Source organism: Manis pentadactyla, chromosome 6, assembly GCF_030020395.1.
Source record: "Manis pentadactyla isolate mManPen7 chromosome 6, mManPen7.hap1, whole genome shotgun sequence".
Taxonomy (NCBI): Eukaryota; Metazoa; Chordata; class Mammalia; order Pholidota; family Manidae; genus Manis; species Manis pentadactyla.
The window spans coordinates 96,196,271-96,212,807 of NC_080024.1; the positions used below are offsets into that span (position 1 = coordinate 96,196,271).

General features: G+C 42.6%; 1 protein-coding gene across 4 annotated transcripts in view; it reads left to right on the plus strand.

Annotated features, from left to right (window-relative positions):
• The first annotated feature begins 3,919 nt into the window (after positions 1-3,919).
• The window catches only part of NOL4 (nucleolar protein 4), a 353,984-nt gene continuing 341,366 nt past the window's right edge, over positions 3,920-16,537 (plus strand). For 3 of the 4 annotated variants that reach the window (XM_057503972.1, XM_036885429.2, XM_036885440.2), the window contains exon 1: positions 3,920-4,263. In XM_057503972.1, coding sequence (XP_057359955.1) covers positions 4,006-4,263 — 258 coding nt within the window. In that variant the 5' untranslated portion in view covers positions 3,920-4,005. Of the gene's footprint in view, positions 4,264-4,950; positions 5,079-16,537 lie in introns of those variants that run through there. The other variant, XM_057503970.1, reaches the window with a different exon arrangement.

Below are 16,537 nucleotides of genomic sequence, written 5' to 3' on the forward strand. Positions count from 1 at the left end.
ATTGGCACCCAGTAATATTTGTCGAATGGAAGCAGGATCACATGGATGGACAAATGAAGGCTTGTTTCTTCTCTGAACCCTTATCTTATGATTACAGATTGTATGTTGTTTGCCTGTAACATTCTGCTGATGAGTGTGTTGTGTTGATGAGTATTTGCGATTGATACTAAAATGAAAGTTTTTCCAGATTTTTAAAAATGTCATATATAAACTGACCATAAGGTTGGAAGAAATTTCATTTCATAACAAAATCATGTTGACTATCACTTAAAATTTGGGTTATCCTTAAGTAAAAGACAATTTTATGATGTAACAATTCTGACTTCCTCTCCCTATAAATAGCAGGCAGGACCCTGGACAAGGATTAGGAACTGGCATTCAGGTATGGGGGTGAAGAGTCATTTTCTGGAGAGAGATGCTCTGTAGAGAGGCAGTTCTGAAGAAAGTGTCTTGGGCGACACCAGATTCAGTTCCAGGTAGCCTAGTCACATGAATCACACAGCTGAGGTAAAGTTATGGTAAGGATCTCCGGGCAGAGCTGGGAAGACCTGGTTCTAGAAAGGCTGAAAGGAGACAAATGAATCTGGGGTGAGTTGCTGAAGCAGATTTAGGTTTTGTCGGGTGCTTACACTTTTAAGTAAGAAAATATGGTAAATGATATCGACTCAGTCTGCACAATTAATCATGAGTATGTGCAGAACGGAGCACACCTTGGACTCCATGGAGACCTGAGAATCCACAAGGCTCTGGGATGCTGGGCCCTTAAGACATTGGGACTTTCTTGTCCTTTAGTCCAGTGAATGTTCTGTCTATGGTTAATGGTTTACCTCTACCTTCTAAAAAAATGCATCTTGTATGATTTGTTTTAATTTTGTGTTTTTTGTGTGTGTGTTTATGTCAAATTTAATTAATGTAGCTGCGGGGTTGATGAAATACTTGCCTGTATTCTATGAGTTCTTTATGCCTAAAGTGTTATCATTTCCATAGGGTGTCAAGTATAATCATAAGTCTAGTGAACATTTATATGTGGGAAGGCCCTGGAATTTCCTTACATGGGGACCAACTCCATTCAAGCACCACCCAGCGAAAGCCACCAGGGGTGGACAAAGACTCTGCCTACCTATTTCTTCCCTTTTTCTCTTTCTCCTTCCTTTATTAACTCAACATGTATTTACTAAGCATTTATTATGTACATTGTTCATTGTGCTGGAGCTACTTAGAAAACAAGAAAATATAAGTATAGTACAAGGAGAAATATAGCTCTTATGATATAAAACAATGTTTTCCAAACTACAAGTGCCATTGTGTGCTGCCTCATAGAATAAATTTATTGGGTTAGGACCACACTCTACCAAATAATAATAATAATAATAATAATAATAATAATAATAATAATAAATAGGATAAAAATGGTAAATATCAGTGTATATTGCATGTAATAAACTATTTTTTCATTAAAATTTTTGGAGGACAGATGTATGCACTGTATGCCAATGTAAAATATGTCTTACTATGAGGCAAAGTTTAAAAACTGTTTGAAAGACCCTATCTTGAGGAGTTGAGACAGACTGTTTTAACTTTCGTAGTCAAGGAGGGCTTTATAGATCTCAAAGTACTTGAGTGGGTAGATGAGATGGGGTGAGATTTCACATAAAAGAGATTACCAAAAATAATTTTGAAATTGTGAATAGTAAGTTATAACCTTACTCTTGAATGTATGACCTACTCTAGGACCGACTGTAATTTCAGAATCTAGGAAACATGACCAATATACAACAAAATCTAGATCTCGCCACTTGGAATCATCCTCTGCATCTGATGCCACGAGGGACCCTTGTAAAGAGTATTCCTGTGAGGCATAATACCACACCGAAAGGGTGATTTAAATATTCTCTCCAACTGCTTGTTCCAAATATTTATGTATTTAAGATATTGACAATTTTTTAAAAATGGGAGAAGCCTAAAGATAAATGCCCAGTTCAACAAACTGCCAGTGACGCTTTCCCCAGCCCCAGTTACATTACATCCACCGTGGCTCCTGCTGGGGATGGACTCTCAGCTCTCCTGGTCCAATATATAATTACTGGGTAAAAATTCAAGGGCTCAGGACAACTGATTTATTTTAGCAAAAAAATTTTTTGGTACAAAAGAAGGAAATAAAAAATAATAAAAGCAGTCAGGGTGGCCTCTGGAGAAGGGGAGCTGTTGTCGTAGCTATCTTACAAGTTAATGAGAATTCACCGGGGACTAGAGCGCCTGAGGGTGGAAAGGAGCTTGGGGGTGGGGTAAAACTCTTCCCTGCAGCTGGCCCTCTCCTTCATTTGTTGCTCCAATAAGCAGTAATTAGGTCCTGAGCTAATGGTGTCAGCTGATCTGCTGTTTTTAGGCTAGACCCGGAGGAATCTCCATGGAAACCCTGCTGGAGTCGTCCCCCACCTGGATGCTGAGTGCTCCTTTCCGCCACCTGGCTGCCGCCTGGCCGCTTCTACCTCCGCCCGCCTCTAACCTGCAGCCTGCAGCATGCGCACTGCCCCCGGGATCCCTAAATGGGACAATTCTGCCCGTGACGTCAGCGCCCAGCCGTCTCCACAGAAACTTTTGTCCCCTTGGCCAATCAGAGAGCTCGGAAGGGCCGGGCGGGGAGGCGGAGAGGGGAGCGGGCGGGGCGGGATGAGGCGCGAGGCGAGGGGTCTGGCGCGCGGGCCGCTCCGCCGCTACAGGCCTCCGGGGGCGCGCCCAGCCCGCGCTGAGGGAGCCGCGGGCCCTGTGCACGTGCCGGGACCCGCTGCGGCGCCGTAGATCGACCCCGGCGTTCCCGGGCTTCGGTCCTGCGGACGGCAGCGACGAACGGGGTGGGTTCGGACGCGGGGCGCCGGGCCTCGGCGGAGGGGAGAATAAAGAGGAGCGGCCGCAGACGCCCCGCGCGGAGGATGGGGGCGCCCCGGTGCCCAGCTCGGTAGCAGGTGGGTGGGAGCCCTGGATGGAGCAGCCACTGGTGCGGGTCGCCCCAGCGCATCGTCCGGAGGAACTCACCCCGGCCGCTCTGGCTGCGCAGGGTCCGTGACGCGGCGGCTGGCTAGACGTCCGAAACCGTCTGCGTGAACGGCCACCTAACCGAGCCGAGGGAAATGGATCTTGCTACATTTTATTTTCACGCAGAGGGTTTTAAGCATCTGTATCATAAACTTCGCTGTCTTGTACCCAGTTGAAGAGAGTCGCAGAGTCCTGTGTGGGGACAGGGGACCCGGCGGCGGCCTAGGGGGTGCGCCCACGGCCCCTGGCCCGGGTGTCTGTCTGGGGACCACTGTCCGTCCTGCAGAACCACGCCGCATCTCCACGGATGCTCGGCCACTTCTGGAACTGAACTCCTGGAACCTATCTGCCGGCGGGAATTCAGCCTGAACGTATCTGAAGAAATGACATTTTAAGCCGTTTTAAAAATGCCTTAATGTTGTCCCGTGCAGCGGGGCTTTGATGGGCTTAACAGCGTGACCGGTGAGAACTTTCCCTCCGCAGTCGCCTAGCGGCCGCGCTCGGGAAGCCGGAGCGGGTGGACCCTGGAGGCAGCGGAGCCGGTCAGTGCCCGTCGGGGCTCGCAGGCGCTCGGCGCGGCCTCCAGGGCGCAGCGCTGGCCCTGGACTCAGCGGGGAGGCCGCGGGGCACGGGGGCGGCGCGGGCCCACCTGCCGTCAGCATCGGGCTTCCAGCGCCCCGGGCGCGGGGTCTTAGCGCCGCAGCCCAGCCCTGCGAGCCGGATGCTGTTGGGAAGGTCCCGGCCGCACGGCGATAGAGGCCCATCGCGAGGACGCCGAGAAGAGCGCGACACGGCCGAGGCCGTTTGGAGAGCCCGGGACCCGGAGGCATTGGGCTGCCCGCCGCGCCGGCCGGACCCCCGCCCCCTCCCGGCCCGCCCCCGCCCCAGCGGACTCCGGCGGGGCCGCCGCTCTCCCGGCCCGGGGACTGGTGCGCAGAGCGCGCGCAGCCGGCGGGCGGCCGCGAGCGGCACATGGAGAGCGAGCGCGACATGTACCGCCAGTTCCAGGACTGGTGCCTCAGGACGTACGGGGACTCGGGCAAGACCAAGACGGTGACCCGCAGGAAATACGAGCGCATCGTCCAGCTCCTCAACGGCTCCGAGTCCAGTTCCACTGACAACGCCAAATTTAAGTTCTGGGTCAAGTCCAAGGGCTTCCAGCTGGGCCCGCCGGACGAGGGCCGCGGGGGCGGCGCCAGGCCGCTGCTGTACGTGCCGGTCAAGACCGCGGTGAGTGCCCGGCCCGCGCGGCCGTCCGCCGGGGACCCGCCGAGCTGCTGCGGCCTCTCCCCGGCGCCCGCTCCGGGCCATTGTCACGTCCCGCCTTGGCCACGCGCGGGGTTCGCGCCGGCAGCCGGGGCGCGCGCTCCGGGAACAGATGATGCTGATCGATAGTCGCCTGCGCCTCCTTATTGGCACAAAGCCCGCTGCGGCGCCGGGCAGGGCGCAGGGCCCCCGGTCGCTGTCGGGGTCTGGCTGAGGCCCTGGGGCCTCCGGGCGCTCCACCGCCTCGGTCGCTCCGGGAGATCCGGCGGCGGCCTTGCGCACCGCCGCGGGCGCTGGAGCCACCGTCCCCGCCCTCCGCGTCCCCCTTCCGCAAATGCAGCCGCAGCGACGCGAGGGGCAACAAAGAGCTGGGTGTGGGCGCAGCCTCCCGGCGGCGCTCGGGTCGGCGGCCCCAGGCTGCGAGCCCGGCGCTGTGAGGTACCTGCTCCACGGCCCGGGGCTCAGCCTCACTGGTAGAGACGTAAAGTCGGGGAGCCGCAGCGTCGACTGCCTTTGCAAGAAGGTGGGAGCTGCGGGCCGCAGTGGGCCTGGGGTGCAGCTCAGCCCGCGTCCCCTTCCCCCTCCGCTGCGGCCGCCCGCCTGGAGCAGGGACGGCGGAGGGCACCTGGCGTCCTGCGCTGTTCTGCCTCGCGTGGGGGTTTCTGGGGCATTTGCTCCTTCGCTTCGCTCCTTGTTACTGGCAGCTGTCTCCCGGGCTGTGTGCGTGGAGGATGCTAGAGAGGAGTGTCTTGAAAGCTATTCTTCTGCCTTGAACGGAGGTATATTAAATTGAAAAATACGTGCATGAAAGGGTTTTCAAAGGATTCTTTGGAGGACTCTTGTAGGTTTGGAAAACAGTTAATGGTTTCCTGGATTAGGGATAGTTGTGTGAGAGGTCTTTCTTTGGAAATTTATGTAGACAATAGCACATGGAAATAAGGGTGAAATGGAAACACACAGAAGTGCTCTTTAGAAAAGAAGCGCTATTGCTGGAAGGTGTCTAGGACGTAGCCATAGACGCACAGCCTTTTCCTTAGCATGCGGCGCTGCTAGAGACAATGGGGAGATCGCTGTCCCGCTTCACTAAGTAGGACTAGACGGACATGGATTAGAACCGAGGCTTATTTACAGCTGCATGAGCCACAAGTCAGCTGTAGAGAATGAAGTGCTTCCATTCATTTGTATTGGGGGTAACATTCAGAACCTGGTTAAAAAAAAATAACTTAATGTTCAGACAAAGTAAATTACAATTCAGAACCTAAGAATGCATTTTTCTTTGGGTAAAACTGGGTCAATTGAATGAATAAAATAATCACAAGATATATTTACCTCTGATTTAATTTAATGCTATTGTATATGTATATTTTTTAAATTGCTGGCTGGGAAGTTTTTCATTCCTTTTATGCTGAACTGAAGTCCCTCTGTTTACCTGTCACAGCAAAACGTGTTGGCTCAGTGGGTTTGTACTTGCAGGGGTATGTTACATGCGCCGTGTGTATGAACAGATGGCCCCTTAAAACATTAAAATTCTGCGTAACATAAATTCTGTAAGGATTACAGAGGCACTAAGGTATGTATGAATACCAGTAATTCAAACCGACATGCACACGTTCAGATACCTATATCTTCATTCAAAAATTAATGCCCGGTTGTTAAAGAGTCAGTGCTGAAACGACCAGCCAGTGTGGAGTAACGACTCCAGGGTTAATGATGAAGTACCACGGGTTTCCTTTTCAGTAAAGATTCCATATATTTAAGGGAGAAGATGTATTCCATCAGGTGATATTCTTAAATAATTGTTTCCATGTAGTATTTAAGAGCTCTGCTCTTTATTCAAGCCTGCTGTGAAATGCTGAAGAGGTTTTTAATTCAGGAGCTCTTCTGTTGCTCTTTATGAAATTTTATGCTGCTACTCACATAGAATTAGAAGCCCCTCCTTCTCTGAGAGACAGCCAATCATCATTTCAATGCGTTAAATAATAAATAAAAGATTCCCTTTTATCATGTGTTTCCCCACATCTCAAGCGATTTCTTCCTTTAAAATGTTGATCTTTCTTTATGCTACCAGGAGTACAGTCACCAGAGAGACAGAAAAAATTTTCTTTTAATTCAAGGGTATATATTGGTTGATATAAAGTACTGTATCTGAATGGTATTTTCAAGTAGACTGAGCATCATTCTAGCTATTTGAGATTAGAAGGTTCGTGGCTGGCTTTGCTGCTGGTGACAGAGATTTGCGCCGATGTTGCTTTGCAGTAACCCATGGCTGCCGGCAATTTGACATCATTACTGTTGCAAAAGGGGCAGAAAAAAAAGTGGAGGGTACAGGCTGGGGCTAATTAACTGCCTGTGTTTAATGAGAGAAAGTGAGACTGAGATCACCTGGGGAGCCGCACCAGGACAGTAGACACACCACAGCGACTTAGTTGAAACAGGACTATGTTTCAGTCTCCAGCTTGTTTCTACCTCTTCTTTCCCAAAAGAATAGATGCAGCTTTGCAAAAGCTATTTCCCCAAAAGTCTAAATTTAACTGAGGATAAAATCAAGAGGCAACTGACTTAAAATAAAAATGTGGAGTATTGGAAAAGGTTAAAACATGCCCTTTATCATTTGCCCTGGCCATGCCTAATGCTGAAGGGACATATCTGTCACTGTTTAGATGACTCTGAGGCCCAGGAGGTACTGTTTGCTTATCAAGCAACAACAGGCTGCAGCTCAGCCATTTTAGGTCTGGCATACGACCTGTGTCTGTATGCGCACGCACGTGCACTTACACGCTATGACCCGTGCCTGTGTGCGCACGCGCACATGCGCTTACACGCTACGACCTGTGCCTGTGTGCGCGCACACACATGTGCTTACACAGGCAGTTTGTGGAGCATTGCTGCTGAGATCTTTCATATTACTACTTACTTTTATATGTCCTTTTGTTAAAGGTGTCAAGTTTAGAAGAATGAAGTGGTAACAGAACAGTTCTGAAAAAGATGCAGCAAATATCTGATGTTGATTACCAAAAATGTTCAATTAGCAGTCAGTTTAAATAACTGTGGTTACTCTATTTTACATCTTTGATCATGCTAGTTTCTAGTTTTGTTTGTTTTGAGGTTTTCATCCTGACTGTCATTTTGTTTTCTGATAACAATTAGTTGAAGCCTTACACTTACAATTTAAACTACCAAAACATCGTACTTGATATTATGAAAGATAAACTCAAAAAGTAACCAGAAAATTCATTAAACCTTTCCATTAGTAATATGATTAATTCATTGCATATTTTTAAAAAGCCCACTGCATTATATAAAATATTGGGAAATTTGCTAAACTCACATTTTTGTTTTAAATAAACAAGGTAGTGAATAGCCAAATTGTATAATCGAATTATGTGAGTAATGCTTTTCTTGACCTGTATTTGTAGGAGCTGACACCTCATCTAATTTTGGCTTTTCTTGTATTTTTTCCTTATATTTGTTCTACTAGGGAACAAAAAATGAATTTTCTTCCTGAAAAGAAAATGTATTATCTTTAGTTATGTCATTTAAAAATGATGATTTTTTCAGTTCTGCAATCTGTAGCCCCAGATTTCATATTGTTCTTGCTGTGCATCCTGCTAATTGATTACTGTACAATGATTAGAATGAATATTCATGGCCTGGTTTGTTTGTTTGGTTTTTTCTTTCTAGTTCCCTGACTTTGGTTTTTTGTTATGAATTCTTTATGCTACATCAGAATGAAATAATGCCTCATACGGTGTCTGTGTACATTTCTACTTGACCTAACTTCATGCTTGAGGCACACATCACATATATTAGGTCTTGATCTGGAATTTGTTACTAAGGAACATGCCAGCTATATATTATGATACATTATGTGTCTGATGCACAGACAAATCACAATAGTAGTCATCCAGATAAAAGCACATTTTTGCTTATTTCCTATACTTCTGCAGTGGGTATCACTATTGATAGCTAGTGCGTTTTTCTCTTCATTCAGGTATTTTGGGACACCCCATAGCACAGATCTTTGGGGTCACATGGATGCCAAGTATGAATCTCAGTAATGTGGCTTATTAGCTGACTTTAGTGGTTCTTTGTGAGTTGTTGTGAGGCAAAAAAATCATCTATGTTAAGTCCCTAGCACAGTGTCAGTTAAGGCTCTCAGGAATAGTGGGTACCTTTACTACAGGCTGGTATAGCATGAGTATTTAGGGGCAAGGGGCTTATAGAGATAACTCCCCTGAATTTAAGGAGGAAATTAGTGCACAAAGACTATCCCCACTGACCTCCTAAGATACCAGTTCTCGACTTGTCCATTGGTTCTTCCTCGTCTTGCTAGTAACCACGGTGGGCTTGGGGTGAGACAGCATTTATTTATATTCTCTCAGTCAACCTCCTGAGCCAGCTGATCACACTTTAGACTTTCTGCACAGATAGAGGAAAGTTGAAGAAGCAAGTACAGTGAGATGGCCCCATAACTTCCAAGAAGTTCAGCCCTGTCTAAAGATCATAAAGACCTTTCCCAGACAGTTGTTGTATTTGTTAAGTCTTTTTATATAGAAATGGGAAAGACTGAAGTGAATCTAGTATGTTTTAGGTCATGTTCATTGTCATAGTCCTGAGATAACCAGATAAAATTCACAGGCAGCACAGATGGCAGAGTGGTTAGAGTATTGTTTTTTGAGCAAGATTCAAATCCTGGACTTGATAGTTACTGGAGCTGTAAGTAAGGGGGAGTTTCTTAACTGAAGCACAGTTTCTGCTTTGTAAATGCCTAACTAGTTTTGGATAGCAGTAACAATAATAATTCGTAATTCATAAGCAAGTAGCATACAGCATGTGTCTGGCACATAGTAAATGCTAAAAATAAAAGCTGCTCTAATATTAAGAAAGCAAGAACACCATGATATAAATTTTTTATTATAATTAGGTATATGTTATGAACTCAAAACCATACTGCAAGCAGTTAAAGTACAAGATATATGTATGTACGTACTTATGTATTATTCAGATATTCTGCTTATGCCGTTTCTAGAAAATCAAAATGACTGCATTTTTGTAAAAGAGATACATTCTAATTTTTTTAAAAATTGAAAGAAAAAATTTAAGAAATCATACTAAATCCTCCACCCAGCTGTAACTACTATTAGATAATTATGAGCATCACTGTGGATGTCTCTCTAAATATATATATATATATAAAGATACAGTACTTGATATAATTGATATGGACAGACATAAAAAATTTCCAAAAACAGGATGATTATTATATGCTAATTTAAGTAGGAAGAATAAAATATAACATTATCAAAGTGTAACATGAGAAAAAGAAATACATGAAATTCAAAAAAGTACTGTTAGATAAGTACTTCTCATCAGAGGCATTTATTCCTGAAGCTAATAGCAAAGATTAAGAAAAACATTGAGAGACTGAACTATATTTTTTCAAATATAGATTTCAATTTTATCTGTGTAATTTACTTTCTTCAGTGATAAATGAGGAACAAGCCTATTTCACTTCTCACCTCCTTGTTACTGTTTATATTTATTACATGATAATTATACATTTTGTCACATTCATTATATCATATAATACTGTTTTATTGTGAAGGTTTTTGTATTTATGATATAGTATCTAATTTGGTTCTCACAGTTGTTTTCCTTCTCATTTAAATGCTTATCATCCATTCTTTTACCTGGTTTTCTTCTGAATTCTTTGATTTAATTCATCACTTGATTAGCTTTGATTCCTGATCATCTTCTATCTTTTTCTAAAGAAGGGTTCCTGTGTTCTCTTCTTTGAGGTTTGTATGCAGTTAAAAATATTTGTCCTTTGCCTTTATAACTAAAGGACAACTTAACTAGGAAAAATTCATTTCAGTCTTTCCACTAGAACATTGTAGTACTCTGTCTGCTCTGTAAAATTCTAAGGCAAGTCTGTTTTTCCAAATTTCATGGGTGGTTTACCTCCTTATCCTTGGAATATGATAATTTCATTAAGATATGTTTTGAATTCCTTCTCTTACTGACTGAGTAATCACCGTCACGGTGGCTTCAGTTGTCTCTGTGTTCTGGTGACTCAATGCGAATCTGAGGATCAGCTCTAGGTGGGGTTTCTGCTGGACGTTTCCACCAGCATATCTCAAAGCACCTCAAACTGGACACATCCAAAAATAAAATTTTCTCTCCATTCCCCCATCTTAGGTCCTCCAAGTTGATGTCTCTTCTTAAAATGTACTCTTTCCCCATGGAAAAACACAAAATTTTTCCATAGGGAAAAAAACCACAGTTTGCTCACCTAACTAAGCCAGACATCTGTGGGAGTTCCAGGTTCTTACCCTTTCCTCCCTCGTATAGTCAGTACTCAACAGAATGCTGTTGATTCTGCCAAAATTGTATCTCTTGAATCCATCATGTACTTGCCATACCATACCACGTAGTATGTCTTTGGCTTGATAACTGGATAATTGTCCCCAAATCTTTTGAAGGAAGGGATTTGATTTCCAGTGCTTGGCATCATGTGTGATGCATCTTTGTTGCTCAACATGAATGGAATAAATGAAAACCACTTCACAGCTGGACAGCACATGGTGGGATCTTCTCATTTATCAAAACAAACAGCTAGTTTAGCAGCCACATTGGGCACTCTTTTTTAAAAACAATAATTCTATTTATGTATTTAAATTGTAGTGTATAAAAACCATGTAACATAAAATGTACCATTTTTACCATTTTTGATTAACAATTGAATAGTATTACGTACATACACACTGCTGTACAACAGATCTCCAGAAGTTTTTTTATATTGAAACTGCAATGCCATATGCCTTCTGCCTCCCTCCAGCCCCTGGTAATCACCATCCTCCCATCTGTTTCTATGAGTGTGATATTGTAGGGACTGCATATAAGTGGGATCAAAAAATATGTCTTTACCTGACAGACTTCACTTAGCATGATGTCCTTGAGGTTCATCCATGTTGTAGTGTGTGGCAGAATTTCCTTTTTTTAAGGCTAAAATGTGTATATGCCACATTGTGCTTGTCCATTTGTCTGCCAGTGGACAGTTGGGTTGCTTCCATCTCTTAGCTGTTGTGAATAGGGCCTCTATGAACACGGCGTGCAAATATTCAAGACCCTGCTTTTAAATCTTTTGGACATATTCCCAGCAGTGGGATGCTGGATTGTATGGCGGTTCAATTTTAACTTTTTGAGGACCACTGTACTGTTTTTCATAGCAGTTGTACCATCATGATCCCACCAGCAGGGCACAAGATGGACCCGCCTTAGGGCTTAGAAACTGGTGTCTTTGCTCCAGATCTAGACCTCGTCAGTAAGCATGCTTCTTTAGGCAATTGCAAGGATTGACTGTACCATAATTAATAATAATATTAATGTCTTATGAAATTATTACTATAGGTTAAGAATTGGGCTGATCACTTTAAACAAAATGTCTCCTTTAATGTTCACAATAGTTCTGAGCTATTCACTTTTCTATTATACACTTAAGAAAGTTGTGGTTTAAGTTAAGGTGACTTTCTAAAGTCACACAACTTCAAGGGGTTAGAGTTGTGATGAGAAACCATTTTATTTGGATTCCAAAGTCCTTTTGTTGGTTTCCAGACTTTTAAAATAATGCATTCCAATTGTTAAAAAATGTGGACATACCTACCCACAGCAACCAGACAACACAAAGGAATAAAAGGCATCCAGATTGATAAGAAAGAAGTTAAACTGTCACTGTTTGCAGACGACATGATGTTGTACATAAGGAACCCTAAAGAATCCACCCTAAAACTACTAGAATTAATAACTGAGTTCGGCAAAGTTGCAGAATACAAAATTAATACACAGAAATCTGTTGCATTCCTGTATACTAATGATGAACTGGAGGAAAGAGAAATCAGGAAAACAATTCTATTCACAATTGCATCAAAAACAATAAAATACCTAGGAATAAACCTCACCAAGGAAGTGAAAGACCTATACTCTGAAAACTACAAGACACTCATGAGAGAAATTAAAGAATATACCAATAAATGGAAACACATCCTGTGCTCATGGGTAGGAAGAATTAATATTGTGAAAATGGCCATCCTGCCTAAAGCAACCTACAGATTCAATGCAATCCCTATCAAAATACCAACAGCATTCTTTAATGAACTAGAACAAATAGTTCTCAGATCCAAATGGAACCACAAAAGGCCCTGAATAGCCAAAGCAATCCTGAGAAGGAAGAATAAAGCTGGGGGGATTACACTCCCTGACTTCAAGCTCTACTACAAAGCCACAGTAATCAAGACAATTTGGTACTGGCACAAGAACAGACCCATAGACCAATGGAACAGAATAGAGAGCCCACATATAAACCCACACATATACGGCCAATTATTATACAATAATGGAGCCATGTATATACAATGGGGAAATGACAGCTTCTTCAACAACTGATGTTGGCAAAACAGCTACATGTAAGAATGAAACTGGATTATTGTCTAACTCCATATACAAAAGTAAACTTGAAATGGATCGAAGACCTGAATGTAAGTCATGAAACCATAAAACTCTTAGGAGAAAACATAGGCAAAAATCTCGAATATAAACATGAGCAACTTTTTCTTGAACATGTCTCTTTGGGCAAGGGAAACAAAAAATGAACAAATGGGACTACATCAAACTAAAAAGCTCAGTACAGCAAAGGACACCATCAGTAGAACAAAAAGGCATCCTACATTATGGGAGAATATGTTTGTAAATGACATATCCAACAAGGTGTTAATATCCAAAATATATAAAGAACTCACATGCCTCAACACCCAAAAAGCAACTAACCCAATTAAATTATGGGTGGAGGATTTGAACAGACACTAATCCAAAAAAAGAAATTCAGATGGCCAACAGGCACATGAAAAGATGCTCCACATTGCTAATTATCTGGGAAATGCAAATTAAAACCACAATGAGATATCACCTCACAACATCAAAAAGACAAGAAAAGCAAATGCTGGTGAGGATGCAGAGAAAGGGGAACCCTCCTCCACTGCTGGTGGGAATGTAAATTAGTTCGACCATTGTGGAAAGCAATATGGAGGTTCCTCAAAAAACTAAAAATAGAAATACCATTTGACCCAGGAATTCCACTCCTAGGAATTTACCTAGAAAACAAGATCCCAGACTCAAAAAGACATATGCTCCCCTATGTTTATCGCAGCACCAATAGCCAAAATATGGAAGCAACCTTAGTGTCCATCAGTGGATGAATGGATAAAGAAGAGGTGGTACATATACACAGTGGAATATTATTCAGCCATGAGAAGAAAACAAATCCTACCATTTGCAACAACATGGATGGAGCTAGAGGGTATTATGCTCAGTGAAATAAGCCAGGCAGAGAAAAACAAGTACCAAATGATTTCCCTCATTTGTGGAGTATAACAACAAAATAAAACTGAAGGAACAAAACAGCAGCAGACTCACAGACTTCAAGATGGGGCTAGCGGTTACTAAAGGGTAGCCGGATTGCGGGGGGTGAGGGTGGAGGGAGGAAAAAGGGGATTGACGGGCATTATGATTGGCACACATGGTGTGGGGAGTCACGGGGAAGGCAGTATAGCACAGAGAAGACAAGTCGTGACTCTATAGCATTTTACTACACTGATGGACAGTGACTGCAGCACAGGGGTCGGGTGGGGAACTTGATAATATGGGTGAATGTTGTAACCACAATGTTGCTCATGTGAAACCTTCATAAAACCTTCATGTGTATCAATAATACCTTAATAAAACAAAAAACAAAACGAAAATTACCTCAAACATAGTCAAATATCATGAAAAAGTGAACTCTAAAAAGAAATAAACATACCTGCAATATGTGTGTTTTTATAAGTAATGCAATCTACTCTATCAGTACTTAACATGTTATAAATATATTAAAAAATAGTATATAAACATGGAGCTGAGATTAAAATACATACAAGTTTTACTATTTTCTTCGCCTCAGTGGGTCATCTGTTTGGGGTGTGCATGTACCCCTGGGGCACAGTCACTCTTGCCCACAATACCAGCCTGTCTCCCAGTAGAACATCGTGATGAAGGCATTACACTCAGCTGAAAGGTGACCACCTCTTTTACAGAGGATGCCTCTGTGCTTCACCAACACAGTCTTAAAATGATCTCTTAGCTGTACAAATCTGTGGCATCCATGAAACAACCGTGCATGTCCAACATTGGTGCAGGGAGAGGTCATTCCATCAAAGGCATGCTCAAGGGATGGTGTGCAGCAAGAGTAGCTGAAGTGAAGGGTACAGTGGGTGGCAGATGACTTTGAAAAAGTAGGTTGGGGAATAATTATGGGAAGCATCTACTGCCATTTAAAAAATCTGGACTTGATTCCATGGGGAATGGCAGCTACCAAAGCTATGAGGAGGGGTGTTGTGGTTTAGGCTTTATAGATGGGGACTAGACATCTCCTAGTGGTTTACATTGCGGAATATAAATCAGACAAGTAAAGAATAAAAGTTAAATTGTTTCTTTGACTTCAATATATTACTTGAAATATTATAGTTATAAATAAATATTAAGCAGGTATTAAAATCAAATTATCAGGAGTAACTTAATATAATTCAGTGGCTAGATGTTGCTATGTAATTTGAATAATCTGTACCAATATCAGACATTATTCATTTTGATGCAGTGTTATAAATTCTATGAAATGTAAAGAATAGATTCAAAGACATTTTTAAGTGGAATATGGATGAAGTCATCTTATAATGAGCAGGATTTTTTGGTTTTGTTTTTGGAGTTGAAGGGAACTCATTATTGACCTCTTGGTTGCATGGCACCTACAACCACAAAGACTTTCCAGAGAAACCTTCTAAAAACCCAAGTGGAGATAATAGGGAGAACACTTACTTGAGCAAGACTTTCTCAAAGGGAAGTTAATGATTCAAATATTTCTTAAAACTAGGAGTTTATGCTTTAAGGGGGCATTCTCTATCATCCTCCAAGTTTCTTGCAAATATTTCTTTGATTTTATACCCATGTGCCTGTCTCTGCCACTAAGGGCCTTCCCTGTGTTCTTCTGTTTTCACACACTATGATTGGCAGAACCCTAACACGGCCCCAAAGGGCCCTCATACTTGTTTGATTCCCTCCCTTTGAGTGTGGGTGGAACCTGTGACTGCAGTGAGCTAGCACTCCCATAGTTATGTTATACAGTAGAGCTGATTTTGAGAAAGAGGCTCTTTCATGTGAGTCAGCATAATATCCATATTAAAAAATCTTTTTATACATTCTTATATTGGTTTTAAGTATACAGCACAGAGGTTCAGCAGTTACCCATATTATTAAATCCTCACCCAACTAGTCCAGTTACTATCTGTCAGCATAGGAAGATGTTACAGAATCATTGACTGTATTATCCATGTTGCACTTCCATCCCCATGACCAACTTATATTATGACTGAGATTTTTTGTGCCCCTTTATCCCCCTCAACCTCCCTACCCAACTGCCCCAACCCCTCCCCATGGTAACCACCAGTCACTTCTCATGTCTTTGAGTCTACTGCTCTTTTATTCATTTCTTTTGTTTTTAGACTTCACAAGTAAGTGAAATATAGTATTGTCTTTCTCCACCTGGCTTATTTCACTTAGTATAATGCCCTCTAGTTCCATCCTTGTTGTCAAAAATGGCAATAATTCTCTCTTTTTGATGGCTGAATAATGTTTCATTGTATATATGTACCACATCTTCTGTCTATTCATCTATTGATGGACACTTAGGTTGCTTCCATATCTTGGCTATTGTAAATAATGCAGCAATAAACATAGGGGTGCATATGCCTTTATGAATAAGGGATTTTGTTTTCTTCAGGAAAATTCCTAGAAGTGAAATCCCTGGGTCGAGTGGTATTTATATTTTCAGTTTTTTGAGGAACCCCCATACTGCTTTCCACAATGGTTGAACTAATTTACCTTCCCACCGACAGTATATGAGGGCTTCATTTCTCTACATTCTCATGGGCACCTGTTATTTCTTGTCTTTTGGATAGTGGCCATTCTAACTTGTGTGAGGTGATATCTCATTGTGTATTTTTTTTTTTCAGTGTAAAAATTTAAATGTTTTATTTATTTAATAAGCAAAGACTTGCTAATGAGATTGTTGCTCTAATGGGTTACCTACATTTCCTCTTTTCTTAAATTTTTTATTTTGGTATCATTAATCTACAATTACATGAAGAACATTATG